The sequence below is a fragment of the Bactrocera latifrons genome, unplaced genomic scaffold, assembly GCF_001853355.1.
Source record: "Bactrocera latifrons isolate USDA-ARS-PBARC rearing strain unplaced genomic scaffold, ASM185335v1 scaffold_100, whole genome shotgun sequence".
Classification (NCBI taxonomy): domain Eukaryota; kingdom Metazoa; phylum Arthropoda; class Insecta; order Diptera; family Tephritidae; genus Bactrocera; species Bactrocera latifrons.
This window is the reverse complement of record NW_017534409.1, coordinates 755,267-780,991: the sequence shown is the minus strand read 5'-3', so window position 1 is coordinate 780,991 and position 25,725 is coordinate 755,267. Positions and strand designations below refer to the sequence as shown.

The 25,725-nt window shown below is 35.0% G+C and overlaps 3 protein-coding genes and 1 long non-coding RNA gene across 13 annotated transcripts in view; 3 read left to right on the top strand and 1 right to left on the bottom strand.

The window, feature by feature from the left end:
* Positions 1–11,307: 11,307 nt before the first annotated feature.
* LOC108967134 lies at positions 11,308–13,871 on the bottom strand. Of its 4 annotated transcripts, XR_001993245.1 has the most exons (4): positions 13,583–13,759; positions 13,440–13,514; positions 12,539–13,038; positions 11,308–11,847 (listed from the first exon to the last, which is right to left on the bottom strand). It is a non-coding gene; the product is annotated as an uncharacterized LOC108967134 (long non-coding RNA). The 4 variants fall into 4 exon arrangements; XR_001993243.1 differs by lacking the exons at positions 13,440–13,514; positions 13,583–13,759 and adding an exon at positions 13,770–13,871; XR_001993244.1 differs by lacking the exon at positions 13,583–13,759 and having other exon boundaries at positions 13,440–13,576.
* Positions 11,818–12,480, top strand: LOC108967116 (CCAAT/enhancer-binding protein gamma). The gene is made up of 2 exons (XM_018930365.1): positions 11,818–11,930; positions 11,997–12,480. Exons 1-2 carry the CDS (start codon positions 11,829–11,831, stop codon positions 12,234–12,236), a joined length of 342 nt encoding a protein of 113 aa, XP_018785910.1. The 5' UTR covers positions 11,818–11,828; the 3' UTR covers positions 12,237–12,480.
* A 2,400-nt stretch (positions 13,872–16,271) lies between the features above and the next one.
* On the top strand, positions 16,272–17,572 carry LOC108967161 (iodotyrosine deiodinase 1). Its single transcript, XM_018930430.1, has 2 exons — positions 16,272–16,713; positions 16,773–17,572. The coding sequence occupies exons 1-2, from the start codon at positions 16,527–16,529 to the stop codon at positions 17,504–17,506; spliced, it is 921 nt and encodes a 306-aa protein (XP_018785975.1). The 5' UTR covers positions 16,272–16,526; the 3' UTR covers positions 17,507–17,572.
* A 490-nt stretch (positions 17,573–18,062) lies between these two features.
* LOC108967469 (chromosomal serine/threonine-protein kinase JIL-1) overlaps positions 18,063–25,725 on the top strand; it is a 40,365-nt gene continuing 32,702 nt past the window's right edge. Inside the window, exons 1-3 of one of the 7 annotated variants that reach the window (XM_018930931.1) lie at positions 18,063–18,318; positions 18,768–18,908; positions 19,371–20,840. In XM_018930931.1, the coding sequence (XP_018786476.1) occupies positions 19,889–20,840 (952 nt within the window). In that variant the 5' untranslated portion in view covers positions 18,063–18,318; positions 18,768–18,908; positions 19,371–19,888. Of the gene's footprint in view, positions 18,909–19,370; positions 20,841–25,725 lie in introns of all 7 variants that reach the window. The other 6 variants (XM_018930923.1, XM_018930944.1, XM_018930914.1 and 3 more) reach the window with 6 other exon arrangements.

Genomic DNA, 25,725 nt, shown 5'->3' with positions numbered 1-25,725 from the left:
AAAGCATTTGCAGCTTGCAGCTGCAACATCTCCAGCACCAAAAAAAAACACCCAACTGCAACAACAACAATAGTTCCAATAATAATAATGCAGAATTCATAGAAGGTGGCTCCCCAGAAGCTGCCGCTGCCGCTGCCTCCGTTACAGCCAACAGCGAATGGGCGATGCATTCAACGTTGATTGTCGGGCGCAGATGTCGCCGCATTTTGTGGTTCGTTAATTTTTGCGCAATGCTGTAAGTTGCATGTTGCACATTGCAAATTTAAAGAATTGCAGGTAAACAACAAGGAGAACAAGTAAAGCACAATCATCACGCTGCTGCAAAATCGCTGTGCCTTGTTACAACAATTGTTTAGAATTGCTACATGTTGTTGTTGCTGCTGTTGTTCACGAAACTGCGCGGCGATTGCAGCTGCTGGCTGATTGTCTGCCTATAACTTTAACTAAGTGCTGGCGTAGTTGAGCGCGTACAAAATTTGCCACATAATCAAGGCCCACGCACTTGTCTTATGCTAACAAAGGCCGCTGGCTGCAACAATGCAAGGAAGACAGCGGCAAAAAAAAAAAAAAAACAATAATAAATAAATGAAGCAAGCAAGCCTTTCAAAAATTACTTTAAGAGAGAATGAGTCTAAAAAAACGGCGGAACAATGCAAAGGATCGAGACACCTTCGCAGCAACGGCTGAACGGATTAACTCGGCACGTAGCCTTCTTGCCAATTTTCCTTGTTTTTGGTGTTCGTTATTGTTATCGGATATGCGCGAGGTGATCACATCTATTTTTACGCTTCGCTAGGTATCTTTTGTTCGCCGCGTACTGCAAATAGTATGGTTCGAAGTAGACGAATACTCAGATGCTTGAAATTCTACTTGATGCTCCGCTCAGAAGGGATGCCGTACAGGGTATATTAAGGTTGCCACGAAACTTTTAACACCCAAAAATAAATTTCGGAGGTCATATAATGTACATATATGTATATAAATTGTAAGCTTGATGAGCTGAATCGATTTTCTATGTCCGACTGTCTGTATGTACATCCGTTTATTTGTCTATTTCTACGCGAACTAGTCCCTCAGTTTTTGAGATATCGATTTGGAATTTATCACACGTCCTTTTCTCTCCAAGAAGCCGCTCTATTTGTTAGAGTCGCCGATATCAGACGACTTTACATATGCTGCCATACAAATTGAACGTTCAGGTCCTTGTAAGGACACTTTTTTATTTGACAATATATTTTACGGAATTTTACATCAGCTATTACCCAAGGCAACGCTATAATCTTCAAACAAATTGTTCAAATCGGTTCAAAATACTATAGCATACAATGTTTGTCCGGAATGTAATAACAATCGGCTGGTCAGTTGTCTCCAAACACCTGGAGAGTCAGAGACGCGATTAACTTCTGTGTGAAACTCGATAAATCTGCGTGAGAGCCCTTTGATATGATGTTGCTTTAATCAAAAGTGGTGTATTTCGGTGGCACCAGGCCTAACGGTCGGGCCGGGAAGAAGTCGCTGATGAAGACCGTGCTCAGAGACCTGCGACTTTGACAAACACCGACAATGTGACTCGTGTACGCAAAGTTTTGAACTCATACCGTCGACTAAGTATTCGTTGAATAGCCCAGATGTTAAATTTATCAAAATCTGTGATTCATGACATTGTGACGGAGCACTTGAATATGTGCGAGGTGTACGCGAAGATGGTCCCAAAAGTGTTTACTGACGACCAGCAATTGCAATCGTCGGACATCCTTCGTCCGACTATATTCTACAAAGAAGCTGATACATACTCTTTTCAGTTCTTCGTTGGCACATTTAAATAGCACGACCGGCAATTTTTCGGCTGCCGCCGCGTTTTGGTTCTTCAGAGGGGTATTTGCTATTCGAACTTCTTCATGAGCGGAAAATGTGGAGATCGTTGGATAACGAAGATAAATATACGACGAAAGGTAAATTTACAAATTAAATATGTACAGATATTATTCAGATTTTACTTTCAATGCTTTAAAACTATGGAATCCTTTGAATACATAATCCTTGCATAACAAATTTAATGTACAGCCGATTCTGTTAATTTTCTGCTTAACTTCAATTCGTGTTAAACGATGAGCATTTACGCGAATCGTTAATTTAAATTGACCGCATTTGGGATTTAAACGTTGAAGAGGAGGAGAAGGTGAAAAGAAAACTGGGAATAAAGAAATTTAAATTCCACTTTGATGGCCTGTACTTGCAATCAGTAACCACGTTGGAACCCAGACAACTCGCCAGCGCACGATTACACATTATCCGTTGCCGGGGTCCTTGTGCAATTTTTCATGTGTCACTGCCGTTATGTGAAACCTGCAATTTGGCCTCGAGGTATTTTAATGCTCTTTAACTTGATTTTAGTGCCATCGCATTTTTTATATCTTTATATATGCATGTGTGTACCCTTTTTGGGTTTGTTAATCACTTGTCGTTCCTAATGAGTTTTTAATCTGTGCTCATTCGTCGCTTAATGTGTAGCCAATTAAATTTAAATTTTTAAATAACACTGAGAATTTAATTGGCTTGAAGTTTGCTTCGTCCATAAACAGATGCCTTGCATATACGAGGCAGGCGCAAGTTATAAGTGCTGCCCATGTAACCTGAAACCGAATAGAATACTTGGCGAAAGCTTTCTTTATTTCTTTACGCTTCACCTCAGCTGTCCAAAAAGTGAGACATCAAATAATTTTGAAAATATCAAATTGCAATGATTTTTTTTTTTTTTTGTCCTCCCAACACAACAAATTAGCACGATCTTAACCGAGTGCAAAGTGACAGCACACATGCATCAGGCTTTGTCTTGTGCCTTGTTGGTGGCAATTTAAAAATTTCGGTGGCAGGTGCACTTTGGATTTCGGTTAGCTTGCAATTCGTAGCTGCATGTTGGTTTCCCAAAAAGTCTTATATTTCCTACACAAACTAATTTGTAAATATCCCGAAATTTTGGCTCTTCGGCTACTGTTTTGGTTAATCCAAAGAGAGCCTTGAACCGTCCTATTAGTTGTCGTGTTAGCCAGTTCAAATTCAATAATGACATCAATTACCACAGTAGCACGCAGCTATTAAGTTTTGATTGCTATCGAATTTCCTCAAAACACAAACGATTCGGAGGCAAGGACTAAAAAAATAAATGAAGAAATAAAATCAAAGCAAGCAAAGCGAAAGTAGACTCAGAAAATTTTGTAATTTGGTATTATTAAGTTATTGGAAGAATTATCTTTGATTTCCCAAAAATAAACAAAAGCCCAATTATTTGTGTCGAAATTTCTTCAAATATTGTGTTGTCTTCAATAATAATGTTGGCTTCATTGCTTCACCACTTGAATGAATTATTATTTTGCACGTAGAGACCAAATGAAATCGTATACTTATGGAAATGATAACCTAAGCATTATATAGGATACATATATGTACATAGATATCTTCTTCATTATTGATGTAGACACCGCTTAGGCGGTTATAGTCGTGTTTACAATAGTATTTCTTCCTATTCGCTGTTTCTTCAGCTGGTCTTTCCAACGAAGGGACGTCTTTCTCTTCTTCCTTCGGCGGGTACCGCGTCGAATACTCTCAGAGCTGGAGTATTTTCATCCATTCGGACGACATGACCTAGCCAGCGTAGCCTGTCTCTTAATTCGCTGAACTATGTCAATGGCGTCGTATCTCTCGTATATATAGCTCATAGTTCCATCGACTGCAGTATTCGACGTTCCGACCGACTCATCCGATGTTGGCATCGTCCATTCTTCTGCACTACATAGCAGAACGGGGGTGATGAGTGACTTGTAGATTTTGGTCTTTGTTCGTCGAGAGAGAACTTTACTTCTCGGTTGCCTACTCAGTGCGTACTAAGCAGCTGTTGGCAAGAGTTATTCTGGGTTGGATTTCGAGGCTAACGTTGTTTTTAGTGTTAATGCTGGTTATAAGTGACTATAACTATATTCGTGTAGTGGCGTAAATTGATTATTGATCTACAAGTATTGTACCCTTACTCCGAGCATGCGTTGGGAAGCTACTGCCCTTGTGCGTCTTTTTCACGAAATGTTATTCGTTTGAAGCGTGAACAACAATATTATTTTTGCACTCAAATACATTAAACTTCAAGCCTTTAAAGGTGTTTTTCGGGGAGGATTTCTTCATTGCTTTACTATGATAAATAAACTCCTGCCGAAAATCTTGGGAAATGTTGAAATGGTCTACGGAACGGCATGGGAGACCAAAGAAGTTTGAAGGTCATAAATTGAAAGCATTAATCGATGAATAATTTTACCAAACACTAGCCATTTTAAAACGTTTAAAAGCAGTTGGACATATTCAGCAAAAAAATTTGATGCTCTATGAATTGAAGCGAAAATATCAGATATGCTGTTTGCTCTCTACAAAATTGGATCTTTAAATTGGATTGTGACAGGTGATAAAAAATGGATCTATTACAGAAATCATAAATGCATAAAATAATATGTGAAACCAGACCAAAGAGCCAAATCAAAGGCAAAGCTAATTTTCTGTATTTGGTGGGATCAGAAGGAGCAAATAAAAGCGACCACTCATCAAGTCGCCGCATTTGTTTTGGTATAAAAGACACGAATTACCATAAAGATGGTAAAATGTTTAATACAGCAAAAAGTTTGTCTGACGATTTTTATCATGAAAAAAGTTTTCGAGTTTTCATTGAAAATGTTGCAGTAGTGTTTTGATGAGCCTACCTTATCACTAATGCAAATATTTCGCACAAAGCAGTCAAAGTCGGCACTCATCAAAAACTTCCTCATGTGAGTTCTACATCCACCTCTGTTAACGATTACAATTTAGAAAAAATTAAGGCAGAAGTTCTTTGAAGTCAACGTATTTGCATCAGAAAGATAACAGAGGATCCCAACATCTCTTATGGATCAATTCAACACATTCTAGTTAATGTTTTGGGTATGAATCATATCATGTCAGACTCATATCAAAAAACATAAATCTCTTGCAAAAACAACGGCGAGTAGTGGTTGCAAAGAGATGCTTGAAGAGGTAGCTTAACCACCTACATGTGGGTTTGTGAATATGACGTCGAAACAGTCCAAAAATCTAGCGTGTGGTGGTCCAAAAATTAACCGATGCTTATAACTAATGTATGGAATATTGAATCGGGCGTTGACATGCTTGCATTGGCTCAGGCGTCTATTTTGAAGGCGAAATAAAGATTTGTATTAAAATACGTGACAATGTAGGTATTCTCGACAGTCCTGGTCAAATTCGATCAGATGACAATGCAATTTACGCATCAACAAGTTCATGCAGCTCTCAAGCAAAAAATGAATGGCAGATGCAAATCCGTTGTGTTTATGCTTACGCTTGTATATTTCCGCACCACAAATAGCAGTGTTGCAAGACGAACAGTGTCTCGATGCATTAAAAGCGCTTATTTACTCGAAAGTGGGCAGCACTTGCCCCAAGCATGACAGTAAATTTGCCTTTTGTTTTCACATTATCACAATTTCGGTGGCGCCAAACGATCAACGCTGGTGATGCCTACACAAAAGTGTGAATGCAACGTTTTGTTGCTGTCAATATTTTGTGTGCAACCTATGATTTGAGGCACGTGTGTCAGTAAATTAACGCTGAACCATGTTTGAAGTAAGCAAAATTAAATTTGAATTGAAAACATTTTTCCATGTAATTTGCATTTCTTCGCAAAAAGCAAACCAAAAAAGTCGGTTTTCACTCTGCGAATAAGTCGAGCATAATAAATAACAGGTGTCACATACATACATACAAACAAATTGATGTGTGTTTTTATGTTCGTATTAATGTGGAAATAAAACTTAATTACATTAAATAAAAGTCAGAAAATCTGCTGCTGCTTTTGCCGGCCACGAAACGTGCCACATCTAAAGAGAGCTGTAATCTGCTTCAACTATCTGAGAAATTGCAAATAACCGACAAACTTGCTTATTAACAACTCTGCAAAGCAAAGAGGTAATTAATAGTTGAAACTCGAGGCGGAAAATGGTGATGATGATAACTTGATGTGCTCAGCACTAAAGTGGCGTCGGCAATGGCATGACAAACAACAACTCCAGGACTGGTTGGTAGCAAGTAAATAGCCGACTTGCATACATACAGTTGTGTGTGTTCGATTGTCTTCTTGCATAAATATGACTTTGTAGGCACATATGTGGGTATTTAAGCCCACATTGACGGTGGACTAGCGCAGCTTCAGAATAAATAAATCCCTGTAGGGATATTCGGACAACTGATCAGATATTCACCAAGCGTCACATCTTGTAAAAGATCGTGAAAATAGGAACGACGCATACCACCTCGCCGTCGAAAGCAACACGGAAAGGAGTTGCCATTATGCCGCTATGTGTTAATTTGATATCCCCTTAAAACTAATACGACTGTGTAAACTGACATTGAGCAATGCCACAAGCTCTGTCAGGATCGCGAAAGACTTATCTGAGCCGTTCGATACCTAACGAGGTTTTAGACAAGGCGACCCCCTATCGTGCGATAGAACTAAATAGAGGAGGTACCATCATGTACGCCGATGATATTGATATCATTTCTACTTTCTCCAGACTGGATAAAGAAGCGAAGCAAATGGGACTGAAATAAGCGCAAAACGAAATATCTACTGTCTTTAAAGTGACGACTGTTTGCGTCACTTGGATCTCACGTCACTGTTGCCAGTCATAACTTCGAAGTAGGAGATAGTTTCGTCTTAACATTAACACCAACAACAAATGTCAGCCTTAAAATCCAACACAGAATAACGTTTGACAGCAGGTGATTACTACGGAATGAGTAGGCAACCGAGAAGTAAAGTTTTCTCTCGACGAGCAAAGACCAAACTCTACAAGTCACTCGTCATCTCCGTCCTTCTCTGTGGTGCAGAGGCATATACGATGACAAAATCTGATGAGTCGGCGCTACTAGTTTTCGAGAAAAAGGTTCTGCGAATATCGCAGTCGATGGTATGGTGAACTGTACGAGTTATACGACGACAACGATATAATTCAGCGAATTAAGAGGTCATGTCGTCCGAATGGAAGAAAACACTCCGGCTCTGAGAGTGTTCGACGCAATACCTGCCAGGGGAAGCAGAGGATGATCTTCACTCCGTTGGATAGACCAGGTGGAGAAGAAATTGGCTGGTGATGACTATCACAGATCGAAATATACTTTTTATAAAATCACCGTCGACTCAAACTCAAATCGCCAAGTATTTCCGCAAAGCCTTCAGAACTATCCGATCTTGCATATTCCAGGTTGCATGACAGGCAGTACCCAAGTTTTCCTTGCAGGGTCTTTTAGACTACACTCAAATGTCTACAATCATATGTTGAACAAGTCGAAACAAGTGAGGGCTAGCAAAATCAAGTTGACGCATTCGCTGGTCAGCTAAGCCAATAAAAGCGCGCATTCACATTCGCATTTTATCACCGAAGGGAGGCAATGAAAATTAAGTTTATGATTACAAAATAAATCCGGTGGCCATAACAACTGCTCAACGGTGGCGGCGCAACACCGGGAGCACCAGCTTAGTACAACCAGATTTTCAAGGCAAATCGAAGACAAATAACCGCTCGCACCTGGCGGAACTGTCAGCCCGTAATTTGCACTTAAGTGGGGAGGGGACACGCTACCCAACCCATACAACAACTAAAACAATACAACAACTCATCTCAGCAAGCGGTGAGTAGAAGTGTTCAGTGTTTGTGGAATTTTTCCAAAGTCACCCGAGATAATATCATCGGCGGCGGCCAGTGAATGAGATCAGCGCCACTATCACGACCGGATTGACAAATGATTATGAAAAGTTAGCTAGGACAAAGCAAGTTTTGGGCATACCAACCGCTACACACGCATTGTATCAAATAGGCGACGAGGTGGTTGGCGGTTGTCGGACAGTGGAGAGTGGCCAGTGGTCAGTGGTGAATGTGGGGTTGCCAGCTGGAAATAATTAATATTTACTGCCGCATCCGGTCGCAAAGATGCTTTACTCAGCTCCCTTTTGCCATTCTAACATGTGCGCATGCGTACAAACACAAAGGAATTGCAGATGTGCACCTGTTTTGCTTTTAGAACTTGCTGATTGTAGTAATTTCACCAACCCTCTTCCTAGCAGGTGCAAATAGATCTACACATATGTGTGTTCGTATGTGCACCTTCGTGATTTAATTACATGCGTTAAGTGTGCGTGTATTGACTTAATAAATTCCTATTACATTTTATGCTATAGTTTATATTTCTTCGATCCATTAGTTTGGCAAACAGACGTTAGAAGGTCAAAAAAAAAAAAATAATAAGAAGTCCTTGATGGGGGAAAACATTTACGGCGGATTAATAGCGTCACCCTTCGACATTGTCTGCCAAAGGTCAACAACTAAAATTATCACTTCTGTATGTGCATATGTATAATTGAAGGATTTATTCACTGTAATGAGAATGACCCGATTCGAGAATGGAACCAAGTGCAGAAAGTTTTATGAGCGCCATTGGAGTGAGCATAAACGATTCTTTTACATATGGCTCAAGCAGTTCACGACTTCCATTCTCCAAGTATCCTCTGGATAGCCAAAAAACATCTGTTTGAAGGCGAGCTAAAGCGAGAAGGCGAACAATCCCTCCCCAGGGTTGTGAGCTGGGTTAGGGGACCCGTCACGTAAAAAAACCCTACCAATGAAAAGTAGAAAAATTCGAGCCGCAGAGCTTAAAAGTGCAGGTACAATATTCTATAAGAGTGTACAACTGCTGGCGTACGCCGATGATATTGCTATCATTGGCCTCAATATCCGCGCCGATAATTTTGCTTTCTCGCGAACGAAGAGGAAGACCTTCACTCCGTCGGAGAGATGAATTAGAAAAGGACCTCGCTACACTTGATATGTCCAAGAAACGATTGGTTGGCTGGTGTAAACTCGGCTACAACCCCGTAAGCGGTGTCTACGTTAAAGAACAAGAAAAATAAAGATCCGATTTGTATCAAATATAATGAAATCAAAATCGCGCGGAGCTTTTAGTACGAAATATCGACTAACTTTGTTTTACCTTTTTACCGTCACATAATGTAACCGGTCGTACCTATACAACACCTGATTCACATTACTAAAACCACCTATTGGAAAAATAGTAGACTTATTTTTACTTTAACTTTGGAAAAAACAGTTTTCTTGATTTTTCCTTAAGTGTGGGTCACCACACTCATAGTTTAATTTTTAATTGATCCATTTGTAAGCCTAATATATCATCTGCACAAATTTTTATGTTTTTTCTTACCATTCCTTTTCTAACAGCTCTTACGTTCGATATCAAAGACATATGCAAATGTTATTTGACGTAGTATAATTGTTTTTGTCACACACTACAGTTACTCGAACATATTTGAATTGTTGGATGCCAGTCAGTACTTGCGCGGAAGCAAAGCTTATAACATTGCGCCACCTATCGCGTAATAGTCATTTTGACTTAAGTCATTAAATTCATTTAAAATAATTGGGCTATGGAACTATTGAATTACAATTAAATATAAAATACATGTTGGTGAAGCATATAATAAATTTTGGCTAAATAGAGGAAAAATTACATGTTAGGCATTTGTTTGCTTTATTAGGCCCTTTTAAAATGGACAAATAATCCCACATGTATGTAAATTTACATCAAACCTAACATATTTATACAATATTATAAAATACACTCCTATTTGATTAAAAAATGTCAAAAGTTTTAATATTATAAAACTTTTTTTTTTTCAATAAATTATATAAAAGAGGAAATGCAACCATGTCCGCCATATTGATTGTCAAAAGAAAATCATCTCTAGAAAATTGCATTGCCAGCAAGTCATAACTCGATTTATTGTGAAAGAAGATTGCAAACTATTTGCATGTACGAGTGCTCTGCTAGCTTAATTAAAAATAAGTGTTGTATATATAAGTCTGTAAAATGACAAATTCAAAGGAAATTGTTTCCCAACGAAAAATTGCAATTAACAGAAAGGTCCTTTTTTCATCAGTATTATAATCAAAAATGACAGATTTCAGAGATAGGCACAATGTCGCCGTGAACGAAATAATCGGAAGAAGCGAAACATTTTTAGTAATACTAAAAATGGCCACTTCCTTTATGGCGATCTCTAATTTCTAGCATTCTTGATTATAATATACAAACAGAATTATTTACTCAAACTAATATTGTTCAGTGGAATTCACTATATGTAAAAGATTTGAATCGAATACATATAAACTTCGATATAATACTTTTTCCAAGAATTATACATACATACATACTATGTATTTATATGCATATATGTAAGTGCATATTATTGCTCATCAACGGAAACTTATTTTTTTGTGTTACTTATAGTATTCACACGCCCAACTCAGGTCAGGCAATTTTCTGTCTTCCGCTTGATATAATTTTTCAATTTCTTGTACTCTATATTCGCGCGGTAAACACAAATATTTTTCCTCAGTCGCCTTTTTATCCCGATACCCCATTTCCCCTCTTTCTTTCCAGACACAACGAACGTTTCTTTTATATACAGGGTCTTTGGACACAGTCCTACCCACATGCTGATAATTGCTACGTTTAAATACCAATAATTATTGTGACCCATTCACATTTTCACAGTAGTGACGATATTATGAAAACCATGTATAATACATCTATCGGGACAATTCTTGCTCTATCAATGGATATGAACATTTGAAAATGAACCGCAAGAGGAATCCCACGACAGTCGGGTCTAAGTGAACAGAATGTATTTTTATCCGGCCGACTGTTAACTAGGCACGGCTTCTCGAAATTACTTAAATATTAAAAAAAATATCTATGTTCTACCCCACTGAGAGCCTGTTTCGATATTTGTCAATTTATTTGTATGATTCTTGGTAAGGCCTGTAAGTGAAAATGTTTCTATATATTTGTTTTCTTTCTATATATTTTGTAGGCTGTGAAGAAATTCAGATCAAAGAAAGTTAATGAACGAGAACAACGTAGAATTAATATACAAAGGTTACAATATGAAAATAACAATTTAAATGAACTGATCGAAAAAGAAAAAAGGGAAATACAATTAATGCGAATTGAGCTCTATTTGCATGACATAAATGAATCCAACACAATCAGCGATGAAGAAGCTTCATAAACTCCTACGTCATGATCATCTGCTATTATTATATTTATTTAAAATTTAAACTTACAATGGTTTGAATTGTAAATATTTTTTTAATAAATACTTGCTTTTATATATTATATATATGTGAGCTAAGTGCAACATTATTTTTTATATTCAACCCATATTTATTTCGTTTGTTTTGCTTAGGCCACTCATAAAACTACACTTTGGTATTGACATATCTGAATTATCTGATTTTTTTCTACTCATCAGTCTCATTTTTTAAATAAAAATGACATAATTAGGACAAAGCTAGACACCACAGGAGCAGTTACATATCTCATTTTAGAATTAAAGACGATAATTTTGTTAACATCGTCGTTTAAATTAAGAACTAAAATTAACATATTTATTTCCTAAGAAATCAAATATTCTCCCTTCAGTGTATGAACATATCTGTTAATACACTGCATGCATCCCTGTAAATTTTTTTGACGTTTTCTTCATTTTTTGCAATTTCTCTTTGGCTTGACGTTTACATCTTGGTATTTCACAATTGTAAGTTTTGCTGCGTATTTTCGTTTGGTGTTGGCGATTTGTATACGATTTGTAAATTTATTATTTTGTCCATATTGGTTAGTGCTTTTAACGTTTTCAAATTGAAAATAGTATAACCAAAGATAAAATGCCAGCGAGGAAGAAGACTGGTGGTGGCGGTGGAAACACATCAGACGCGTCCAAACATGATGATGATGCATACCGAGAAAAAAGGCAAAGAAACAACGATGTAATAATTTAATAGAAATAATATCAATAGAAAATAAATGTTTGCTCAATGGTGTGTAAATTACAGGCAGTAAAGAAAACGCGACAGAAGTCTAAAGAGACTGCAACAGAACGTAAGCGCAATGTAGAGCGACTCAAGAACGATAATATTAAGTTGGAAGCCTCTATCAAAGAGGTAAAGGAGCATGTAGAAACACTCAAAAGTTTACTATTAGGAAATGTAAAGAAAGAGGAACATGAAATATTTCTGAAAAAAATACTTAATGAACCTACAGATGATGAGGATGACAGTATGGATGGCACATGACTTAATCAAATTACCATAATAACTGCTTGGAAGAGATTAAAAAGCATGCTAATTGTGCGTATGCTGGGAGTGATAGTTATTTTCACATGCATCTTAATATGATTGGAGTGTAAATTAAAGCCACTTTCAATATGTTATTAGTTGGCAATAAGTTAATCTAACACTTTTCTAGATATATACAAAATATGTAAAATGTATATGTATGACTTTATGACTATAAATTCTTTAAAATGGATGTGTTAATAGAAATATTAATAAGCACTACATGTAAGCAGTTTATATATTAAATATATTAAACTTACCATCAAATATGTCGAGTTTTCCTAAATGTAATGAAAATACTTCGTCCATGTTGGTTGAAATTTGGTCAGCGTTATAAAGTAATCGTAATTTTCAGCCGTTTCTAGCCGCAAAGTGTTATCGTTGCGCACTGACAATTATAGATATATCACTGATAACGAACGAAAATTTAACACACACATGTTTAAAGTAACGAGCGCTTAATAATACTGAATTAATAGAATCTATCCAATGTTTTGGCAGCGTTAGCACTATGTCTATTCGTTTAGCACACTTTTATATCGTTTTCTTGCTTTCTGTTCATATGTTCTTATATTTCTTAGTATATGAAAACACAATAATCAACAATTCAGCCGTCTTACCATGCTCAATTGATTTATTGCATTTATTGTTTTGCGGTTAGGTTATTTTTTTACAGAGTTGAGTGTTGCATTTGATAAACGGCGAATAACATCTAAGCATTCTTATGTATATAACATCGAATGGCCCAGTTAATAAGGATCTATAACAAAAATTAATACATTAAATATTTTGTTAGAACCACCTACAATTTTCATTTTAAATTGTGATTTATTGACTTATAAATCAATGTTTGCCTACTTGTATTTGTAATTTACCAAAGAGTCGAATTTTTTTTCACATATGCATGTGTCTATATCTCTATTTATGAATTGACATGGTGATAATTATTTGCAGCACATTTGTTGCTTTTATCACCATTATATATGTAGGTATGCCGTAGTCGTGTTTCAATTAAATGCTTCTGCTAATCTGATAAATATGAATTGCTCGAATCTACTGATCAATCATTTTGCTAATATAATTATTTTGTTATTGCAGATTAAACCATTGTCATTATAGTATTATATGAACACAAATATTTTAAGAATAGTTGAAAATTACCCACTGACTTTATGGTCCGGAGAATTCAATCCGATCAAACCTGGTGCAGATTTTTATCTGTGATTTCTTTGTTAGCTAATGTATTATTTTTATAACATATATATTTTGTGGAAATTAAGGCATTAAAAATATTCAAAGTTTACGCTTTCTATATCCGGTCGATACGCAGGCTTAAGAAACAGTACCATCAGCAGTACAACAAATTATGCATTTAGCTGATGCAAAGTTGCTCACAAACATTTGTAGGCATATTGCAAAAATTTGGTTGCACACTTGACATTGATTTTCACTATAAAAAACCTTGAATTAGTAAGATATTTTTATATCTACCATTTGCACATTTTCTTTAACTTAATTCCTGTAGAGACTAGAAATAAACTGCAGTTGTTCCCACCATACACTAAAATTAATGGAAAAGGAAAATCGGCAAGAACGCACTCATTGGATCACCAACCGTTTGTCTATGCCAAAGCACATATGAAAGTGTGTACTACTAACATGTAATGTGACATATAATGCTTTGAACAACTGTGCATGCATCCACATACATATGTGTATATGTAAATATGCCTCTCAATTAATAAATGCACAAACAGTAGCGCGGGCAACGTCAATAGCCACAACAACAACAATTACGACTTTTTGTACTCTTTCACAACGACGTTGAAAACAATAGGATATGCTACAGTAATCCCGACCCACTCCGCTTACCTCCCACCTTGTTTTATATATTCTTTGTTAGTGGTTTGCAAAGTTTCCGTTCTATACTTTTGACTAGCACATATATATACAAGAACATATACATATATAAGGAGTGAATTCTAATATATAAAAAAGAATTACTAGTTCATTGACAGCAATATATATACTTACGCTTACATAGTATATAATATAAATGTTTTTATCTATTTTAAATAATTAAAAATTTGTTTATAAAATGTTATAATGTGTTTGCTAGCAGTTTATTTGAGAAAATCAATTTCCGGGTGCCACTGCTTGCACAATTTACCTTATAATGATTGCTTACAAACATATATGTACATGCATATGGAATGTATATGTTGCCCTGTACGAAGTGGAAACAATGTCCATTTGTTTTTGATTTATTTAAAGTAAAAAATTACTTTATAAATATTGTATATTTATAAAAATTTTATGTAGAATAATAAAAAATACATGAGCTATGACTTCAATACAACTGCCTATCAAATTATAATCTTAGCCAAAAGTATCGCACATTGATTAGCAACACTCAACGCTGAGTTTTAATCGACTATTCCTCACATACATTAATTATGACATGATATTTTAAGATTTCCAAAGCATTTTAATTTTAATTTTATCTAAATAAATAACATTACAATTTTTTGGAGGATTATAATTATAAAACGAGATTATTGCAACTATGAGACATCTACTTTATATAAAAGTAATAATTTGTAAAGGAAAATGTATCGATAAATCGCACTCATATTGACCGATATGATTCATGATCGTTGTGCACGACGTAAACAAATGTAAAAACTTATACGCGAGTAGTACCAGCTCAAGTACAGGTACGCAATAGTTTTGTTTAATTGATTTGAAGTTTAAAAGTGAAATATTAGGCAGTAATAAAATTTCGTGCAAGTAACTAAGTTGTAAATAACTTCAATTATATTCAATTTAAGTTTATTTGTAAAATATATGCGTGCTCGTATATACGTATAAAACTAACAATATACATATGTACTTATTTCAATGGATCAAGAGAGTGTTTTGCAGAAAATTGAGGATGGCAAACGCATTTCAATGGATTATCGAGATAGTGTTTTGCAGAAAATTGAGAATGGTGTTTATGAACTGTCAGAGAAACGTAAAGGTAAAAGCAAAACCTGGAATGTTTTCGCGCAGATAAAAAAAGAGGATGGAACCATTTTGGATGGTTTTGTATGTTGCCGCAAATGTTTTCGCCTATACATCTATAAAGGCAACTCAACGTCAAACTTGAACCGTCATAAATGCTTCACACCGCAACCTAAAGAAGCGACCATAGTAGATGAAGCCCCTGTGACAGTTGATAACGATCTTGAAGAGGATGTAAAAGATTGCGCGCAGTTTTTTTCTGTTTTTACACCCGATAAACCTCAAATTTCCAAGGTAAATATTTCTTATTTTTGAAGATTTGAATTTACTCATATTCTTTTCGAATATTATAGGCTTCCTCACATCAACCATCAAATTGCATCAACGATACCAATGCAGTTAAAAATCAGAATACACCTAAACGAACATGGGATCACACGAAACAATTGGAAAGTTTGTGTGAAATGGTAAAAATTGATCTTCAAGATGTCTCAGATGAAATTTTCTTTSAAGCTAAATGGAAAATTTTGGATGTCCTACGTGAAGTTCACCAAAAAAAGTTAAAATAATGGTTGACTTTAAGTAAGTGCAGACGGTTGTTTCAATCATATCGATAAAAGCCTTTATAAAAATGTTTAATATGCAGAAATTAAAGAAACAGAAATTATACTAATATTGGGATACTAAGATTATTAATAAGTTAATAATTTAAGCATAACAATTACGTAAAACTTTATGTACACAAAATTATATTTTTTTGTTTGTATGATTTAGAATATTAAGTTACATATGTTGGTATGCCAAATAGCGAAATGATTATATTTCTTCGCCTAAATTAATGTTTTATATTATATTTGCCAATAACTAGTTTTATTTTATCACAAAAATAAATTTCTTTAATTTGTGAATGATTTTTACGAATTTTTGTACCACAATAAAATATATTGTAATTAATTTTTCTATACAGCAGCCAAGTATGGTGCTTATATGTACATGTATATGTTTGCATACATAATTTTAATATGTTTCTCTATTTAGTGCTTGCATATGTATGCAAATAATCTTGTAATGACTTTTAAATAAACGCTCTTGAACAATGTTATCAAAATGTAAATATATTTGTCTCTACAGCGCATAAGTATTTAGGTCAACAAGTAATCTGCTTGCAAAATAGGTTGCGTTGGCTGAATTACTTGAAATTAGAATAGAAATTAACTGGACAAGTGAACAGTAATTAGAAAAATGGAATTGAGTTCGTTGTTTTTAAACTCGTGGTTAGTAAAAAATTGGAAAATTACCTTGGCGGCGCTACTAGTAATAGCTTCAGTAAATTTTGTGCGCTATATAACTAAATTGCAAAGGTATACGAAAATATTTAAATTTAGTAAACATAGGAAAACATTGTTGGATGGGGAAGAATATGTGTGTGGTATGTACATGTTTTTATCATGAAATTAATCGCTCAAAAAATGTATTTGAAAATTTCAGCTGATTTTAATAGCAAAGGGAATAAAAGGGCACATAATGACACTACTCCTAACATCAGCTATGTGCCAGCATTAAAAGTAGATAAACATGTTATATTTAATGGGGCAACAGTGACTCTTCCTGGTGGTCCAAAACAATTCTATGAATTAGCTAACAATCGTCGAAGTGTACGCTCCTATAGCGCTAAACGAATTCCGCCCTTTGAATTGATCGAGGAATGTATACGCGCTGCTAGTACAGCTCCGAGTGGTGCACACACCGAACCATGGACATTCTGTGTGATTAGTGATCCGAACATAAAACAACATGTTCGTGAGATAATCGAAACAGAAGAAGAGATGAATTATGCACAACGTATGCATCGGCAGTGGACGGCCGATTTGACTCCATTACGTACAAATCACATTAAACCTTATCTTACGGATGCACCTTACTTAATTTTGGTTTTCAAGCAAATATATGGTTTTTTACCAAATGGCGAGCGTAAACAACATTACTACAATGAGATATCGGTAGCAATAGCCACAGGGATTTTACTATGCGCATTGCAGGCGGCTGGTTTGAATTCATTGGTTACCACTCCCTTGAATTGCGGACTTGCCCTGCGTAGGTTACTTGCTAGACCGGAAAACGAAAAGCTGCTCTTGCTACTACCTGTAGGGTATGCCGCCGATGACTGTGTCGTGCCAGATTTGAAACGAAAAGCTCTGGAAGAAATAATGCATATATACTAACAAATTTACATAGATATATGTTAAATAATATTGAATAGAAAAAATTTACTAACAAATTGACATGGATATACGTTAAATAATATTGAATACAAAAAAGTATTAGGTAAATGAAAATTATTATAACTATGAAAAGTACAAAAACAATTTGTTTCGTTGCTTTTGCTATTAATTTACATAATACTAAAAATTTAATTTGGAATACTATAATACAATATGGTGTTACAAATACAAAATAACTACAGAAATATCGTTAATAAGGTAACTAAATTTACTTTCATAGCTTTTAGTTTTAATACAACCTATATTTTAACATTATTTCAATATTATTATTTTTTTATTATAAATTAGTTAAATTGTACGTTAATAAATTTGTAACATACACATATACTATTTTGGGGCTTACTGTTGTAATTCATTGTCAAAATCAGCTGATCACATTTTTCACCGGAAGCAAAATAGAGAACGACATGATAAATGTCATTGAAAAAGAATATATGTTGACAGTGCATCGGCTGACATTCGAAGTTGGTGTGCAACGAAGAAGTATGCGAATGTGAGGTGAAAAGATATTAGGCATTTTAAAAATAACTACGCAGTGTGTCGGAGTGGATGTCACGTCGTCTAGTTCGTACATCTTCGTGGTGTAAATTTTAAAGAAAATCGGGAAAATTTGTTAACAAATAGATCAATTTAATATTCTTTAACGAAAAAGCTCTATCGCGTGTGCGTAAACATGGTTTGCCAGATTTGTTGCTGAGCAAAGGTCGGAATTTGTGTTCGGTGAAATCGTATTTGGTGCATAGATAATGCAAGTGAGTGTAAGAAAATAAACGAAGGCTTGGATAAAATTAAAGCTTTAAAATTCCTTGAAGGGTTTAGATATTAAAAAAAGAAATATTTAAAGTTCAAGAAGTGAAATATTTTAGGCTGATAAAAGCTAAACTGAAATGCAGTTATGAAGTGAAAAATATATAGAGTGAAATTTTCATTTTTTTAATTTTTATTGCTATTTTTTTTTTCTCTTTTGCGCTGTCATCACCATTTTGACAAGTCTCCCATGCTTTGAAAATATTGCATATGTGTTGGAATGGCGTGGTGTTAATTTCTTTGTGTGTGGTAAGGTGGTGAATTCGTTTACAAACGGCTGCCATCTGACAAAAGCGACAAAGCGAAAAATAGGCGCGTGTAGCTTGTAATTAAAACTATTGAGATAATTAAAATAGATATACTTTTCGTGAAAATAAATATTTATATTTTATAGCCTTTAGTTTTGTGAGAAATCGGTGCCCCGGACATAAAGTTAAATCGTAAGAAGCGCCAAGAAAAGCAAGTATCGTTGCTAAATTCTAAATATTGATACTGCGGGCATGAATGTATGGATTAACTTCGCAAATAATTAAAGGTGAGTTTTAATAACAGCAGCTGGATAATTACACTGTGGGTGGAGTTGTCAGTTGTGCTTTTATATCCTATATATGTTTGGATATGTATTTTGTGTTGATAAAATTTCGAAAGAAGTAGTGAAGAGAGTTCGTAATGACAAGAAAGTGACACGTCTTCCCCAATTGGAAACAATCTTCTGGATACCTTTTTGTATGGCATTTAAACCGAATAATCGGATTATCAAGCAGACAAACACTATTAAATAAAATATTTATATATTTGATAAAACTTTTGTAATTTAGAACGCTGAAATATTTATTTAATTTAAGAAACTCCAACAGTATTCAGTATAATAAGCTAAATGTTTTACAAAGTTGTTAAATAATATGATAAACAATAAAAACAGATGTACATACGTATATAAATTTCAAATATCGAAGTATTTTCTCACATTATACTATATTTAAATTGTTCTTTACAGATTACTGGAAGTTTTGAAAAAATGGGAACAACTCCAAAAGCGCTAACAACAACAAATACTTTTATAAAATCAGTGGCAACTAATACAGTATTTGCCTCGCAAAAGTACGCGTCAAGTTGACCGCAACTATTAAAAATATTTCAACGCGGTAGCGTAATACCCCTCCCACCGTATTTTCTTCTTTTGAATATTACCAAAAAATCTTTTTTTCATCGAAAACTGAAACATGATTCTCTTTATTTTCCCAACATTTATAAGCTCGTTGTGAAGTAAATCAATCGTGGAAGATTTTATGTATGTACATATTTTCAGTGCGACTAGCTTGCCATACGGAAAATAACCATCGATTGTCAAAAAGTTGAACACGATTAAATGTCACAATTGAAAAAAATAAATTCATAAAAACTTTAAACCATAAATTCAAACCAATTTACTTAAAACTTAGAAACTGAAAATCTTTCCAATATACAAGTAAACAAACACATTACAACCGCATATTTTACAAGGTGTTTGGCGCAATGAGTCGTTATTATACCAACAATACGGGTGGTAGCAGTACCAAAGCCCTGAATTTAACCGCCAGTGCCACTGTTAAAAAGATGGGCACACGACGACAAGCTGAGCATGAAAGCGGTTTTTATGAACAGAGTACGGATGATACACATTTCACTGGTGGTGGTGGTGGTGGTGGCAAGCGTAACCGCCAATCTTCTGCCGAGCATCACATGAATGGTGGACGAAGCAAGCGTCAGAAAGTAAACATGGGTATTGCGAATTCCACAACGCAGCCAGTTGGCGCTCATATGACTGTACATAGTCAAAGCAAGTACACAAGACAGGGTGCAATTACAACTAATAACAAACAAGATCAACGCAACCAATACTACATCAATAACAATAACAATGGGAGCAAACGTTATGCACAACCTCAAATGCCTCAACAACAACAACAACAATCGCAACATCAACAAGTCAGTAGCTCGACGTCAAATAAAAAGACAACAGCTAGTAACAACAATAATAATAATATTAGTAATAATAAAAATAATTACTATGTGCAACTTACTGCAAAGATGAATGCATTACCAGTGGCCGAGACTATCGAAGTGCCCGACAGCAGTGATAGCGATAACGATGACAAGGCTAATAGAAAAGCTAATGGCGGGGGCGCCAGTAGTGGAATGCCAACACTTATTGTTAGTGGCAGTAGTAGCTGTAACAGTAATAGTCAATTGACTGCCTCCCATTCACAACAACAGCACCTTCAGAACAAATACAAATATGAACAACAACACCACCAACAGCAACAACAACAACAAATGAGCGTCAATGGTGCAAGTAGCAGTGGTCAGGTGTCAAGTAAAAATAGGGAAAGCAATCGCAAAGCCGAACTCGCTAACGGTAACAACAATGCGGAATTAGAACGTATGCAACGTGAAATTGAAGATGTTACACAGGTCCACACCAAATGTAAGTACATTTTTACGTACATATGTATATTACTTAGTTTACTATGTAATTTACAAATTTTATATTAAGTAGAGGGTAGATATCTAAAATGTTAGATGTGTTTGCTGATATATTAAATTTAAAATATGTTAAAAAATTAAGCATTTGTGAAAATGCTGTACACATAAGTTAAGCAATATATTGTGCGTCTCTTTTTATAAAAACTTAACGATATTTATGGATTTGTTCGAATTTTTTTATATTTCGTTTTAATTTTGCACTTGATTTTCTGCAAATTAAGCGCATAGGCCGTCAGCATCGCGCAGCTGGCGTATTTAAGTGGCACAAGGCGATTTTAATGTCATCACGTCTATGTAGCAATTAAAAAACGACAATGCAGCAAATACGACGAATCAACTTATGTACATACAGATATACAGATATATTTATATCACATATGTATATTCACGTAGTATATACTGAAACAAAAATTTAGAGTATAATTTTAATTTACATTATTTTAAAAAGTGACGTGTTACTAATTATGGAAAGTTTTGAAGTTCAGGGATTGAAAAAAAGACCAATCAACATAATTTAAAAAAAAAAAGTTACAACTATGTAGTAGTGTAGTAATATTAATAATTTCTTTTCCGGACGGTATTTTGTTTATTAAATTTTTTTTTTTTTTCTTTTTTCATGTAATTTTCTTTTTAACCTGTTTCAACACGCAATGGCACGTGCGGTATTTCTCCGTATGTACTTACATTTACGTAGTTATTTATGTACGTGCATATGCAAGTCTGAACGTATTCGATGTTACGTACACACTTAAGTTTGTGGAGCATTCTAACAGATTTCTTATCGATGCGTGTGTGTTCATTGGCATTGAAAAAATACTTCGATACATAAGTATGTACATATATATTTTCAATTGTAATACCCCGACGGAAAGTTAACTTTAATACAAATCGTTGCAGTACCAGTTAAGGCTCGTTCTATTCACTCTTCAAGCGATTTTGCAATATTCTGAAAGCTTCCCACTAACCAACTGTTTAAAATCCCTAAAACTCACGTTCAAAATGTATCTTATTTCGGACAGATTGGCGATTGCTGACTTTTTTTTTGATTGTGATATTAAGAATTTTGTAATGAATTTAGTTTTTATCTTTATCTGTGTATCTATGTGCATATGTGTGTGTGTATACTTGTGAATGTCTGGTAGGTTATCTACTCGTATGTGCTAACTATGATCAACATATGTTTATATGTACAGTACATTGTTGTTGTTGTCGTTAGTAGAAGTGGTGTATGTATGGCGGGTTTGTCAGTGTTTTGCTCGTTTTAATGTTGACTGCTTTTGGCTATTGTTCACTTCTATGTAGGTGGGCGGTGTTGTTGTCGGCTTCTACATACTATATGCCAAGCGTTGCAAAAGTGGAGCACATGCATGTAACCTTGACATATTTAATGCAATTTTGCATTGCAATTCGGATATTAGTTGCACAAGTAAGCCAATGTCACTTAACAAAAAATATTTCAAGAGGGGCACTTAGATAATACAGTGGTCTGTTACATTATTGTATGTAACGTTAATGTTTAGGCACACTCATATGTAATTGCTCAAAATGTGTACTTTTATTATGTTATCAAATAAAGATAATAAATAATAATTTATAAGTCTCTTTTTCAAAAATTATTTAGCATACTGGTAATGAAATACATATTACTAATATTTACCAGTTAAACTGGGTTAAACAGTGGAAATAACAGCTCTGAGACGGATAAAATCCGTTTTGTTGTGTTACGTCTGTTGTTGGCTCAAGGCCCTGGATTCTGTCTACATCAGCAGGGATCACATCACCTCACTAGCGCCCGGCAAACTCCTGGAGCTATTCAGCCTGCTGGGACTCTGGGAGGTCATGTCATATAGAAGATTGCACAATAGACCCTAGGTCGCGGTGCATTACCTCAATAACATTATCTATCTATCTACGTTTGTTATTTTAACGGTTATCTAACGTCTAATGTTACGTCTGTTGTGCCTTCCAGTTATCAAGTCCTAGCAATTTATTCGTGAATTTTCTGTAGCATTAGTGCCTTTTACGCTTATAATTACAACGGTTGTTGCCATTTATAGATCTGGTGATTGTGCTTTCTAACCCATAAAATCAACACCATGAAAGAAAAACATGCTTTCTTTATCCAAAAAATAGGTCCTTGACAACACCATGAAAAACAGCCCCAATCGTTGCCACGACAGTCGAAAACAAATTTTGAATGATTGAAAATTTGATTATATTATTACACTAAATACATATGTATGTACTTTCATTTTTAGTAAATCAATCATGCTTAGAAAAGCAAAACAACAGGTGTTTTTGCTCATGATAATCCGCAACTTGAGCAACAATTAAAATTAAAAACCAAAAAAAATCTTCTTGACAACCATAAAATTTGTCCCTACACAATTGAATACACAAACGTGCATTTAGCTAAATATTATACCATGATTCACACTGTTGACGAACCAATAAAGATATACATAAATACTATTCGCACTTCCAATTAATATGAGCGTCCATCGCGTACTACATGGTAAGGTGCGTCATAGGATAACTGTGCCGTAATATCAAAATAATGAATACGTCATCGCTTGCAACAGTAGACGTCACACTCAAATGCCACACCTGCCCGTCAGCCAATACAATTATTATTTTTGCATATTCCGCGGCGTTTCTTTTCATTTTTACTATGTGATTCCGACTCTCACCGTTGCCACGTGCTTAACCTAATTTCAACACACACCCACCGTTCGACGTACGTACATAGATGCATATGTACATAACAATTTATCTACGTTGTGTGCTCGAGTACTATTTCTGTTATTTGTTTGCTCACGTTCAAGCAGATACGTAAGTACATCCATACCTACATACTAAGTATGTACTCGGAAGTATAAGCCATATAGCAAATGGTACACAAAATTCTGCATATGTATATGCGTATGTACATACATACATATATATATACTAACATATTTGGAACAAGTTACCGCGTCCAATTCGTGTCGTGACCTATTTTATGTTTAAAGCAATCAAACTAATATTTTCACTGTTTTTAATGAGAGATATTCTTGTGTATATGTCTGGCTATGTGCGTAGAAAAATATTTTATTTTTAAGGGTTTCTTAATGGAACTTTCTCTTGTATATGTATGTATGTATAAATTAAGGTTTGCTTTTTTAGTTTTTTGTTGATTTTTTAACCCGTGTCGAAATTAAAACAATAAAAAACGGTAACTTCGGCTGCATCGAAGCTGTAATACCCTTTGAAGTGAAGGTTTTCTTATAGCATGTAGGATATAAGGGATTGCGTTTCGTGAAAACGCCATATTTCCACAGCATTCTGCAGCAAAATTAGATCAGCTCTGCTGAACTCATCAAGACATCTCATTTGTCAACCTTTTCTTCTCTACATATGTGTGAGTATGCGTACACAGATATATGTACATATGTGTACATATTTGTATTATGGTCGTCTATTCTCGTCATCCATATTTCTAAAATAGATTTCGTCACTTAACAAAATGAAAATTTAGTAAATATGTACATATGTATATACAAATTGAGGTGCTTTGAGAGTTTCCGCACACAATGATTTTCACCCACTTATTCTAAGATTAATTGCTTTACAACTATATGTAATACTATTTCGAAAATATCTCTATAGATACGTACTAGGTGTGACTGAAAAATCTCAAGCATTGTTCATTTGGAGATTGATATTACCTTAACCATTTTTGTTCGAAATTTTGAAAGCAAAATTATGATTATAATGTTGTTGCTATATCCTGCCATTCCTGAAGTAATTATGAGAAATGGTGCCGATTTGAAAACTCTTGGCCGCATAAAAGTCCGGGGCCTTTCCCTTTACTTTAATCCCACTATCGTGAAAACGGTTATTTTACCTCTCCTTAAAAAATAAATTTAAATTTCCATCGAAAATCGTATGCAATATTTTGAAAATTCCAAACATACTCATATACTAAAAGGTAAAAATGAATTGAAGGTCGTTGGAAACCTAAATTTCAATGGGATGGTGGTTGTGTGCTGAAGTGTAAGTTGGCTGCTCAGAACACTAGGTTAGGAAATCGACTGATATCTGAAAAATTCTTTTTTAAAAAATGCTCGATTCCTATCTTCTGAAGATGGTCCGTTCTTTTTCATAGACACTATATTTTCCCGCTTCCATTTTATTCCGTATACTTACCAAATTTAACGCATGCTGCAAAAAGAAAAAAAAAATTAAACTGGACAGTTTCAACGCGTCACCAGTAATGATATATTTGGTGAATGCAGGATCCTCAAGTTTTCAAGTATCTCTTTTGCGACTTTTAAACCCTAAAAGATTCAAGTCTTCGGGTAGGAGTCTAGCCTAAATTCGCGAGTTACGTAAATAGGAAAGCGTTGGGCTCGGCTTTAAGCGACCACTCTGCGGGCATCCTTAGTTTATGCTCGATTAAGTTTTGGTATTTTGATAAATGCTTTACCAAGTTTACATACTTATATATGTATGTATATGTATGTATATATCTATACATGTATTTCTTCCTTGATCGTGTCGCTCACGCATACTTATTTTTATACTCTCGCAACAATGTTGCTAAAGAGGGTATTATAGTTTTGTTAACATAACGGTTGTTTGTAAGTCTTAAAACTAAAAAAGTCAGATATAGGGTTATATATACCAAAGTGATCAGGGTGACGAGTAGAGTTGAAATCCGGATGTCCGTCTGTCCGTCCGTCCGTGCAAGCTGTAACTTGAGTAAAAATTTAGATATCATGATGAAACTTGGTACTCGTATTTCTTGGCTCCATAAGAAGGTTAAGTTCGAAGATGGGCAAAAT

Excerpts from the sequence above, each read along its gene's own strand:
- LOC108967161 (XM_018930430.1), top strand. The coding sequence starts at position 16,527 with ATGGAATTGAGTTCGTTGTTTTTAAACTCGTGGTTAGTAAAAAATTGG. Across the intron at positions 16,714-16,772 it reads TGGGGAAGAATATGTGTGTG|CTGATTTTAATAGCAAAGGG; the intron begins GTATGTACATGT and ends TGAAAATTTCAG.
- LOC108967116 (XM_018930365.1), top strand. The coding sequence starts at position 11,829 with ATGCCAGCGAGGAAGAAGACTGGTGGTGGCGGTGGAAACACATCAGAC. Across the intron at positions 11,931-11,996 it reads AAAGGCAAAGAAACAACGAT|GCAGTAAAGAAAACGCGACA; the intron begins GTAATAATTTAA and ends TGTAAATTACAG.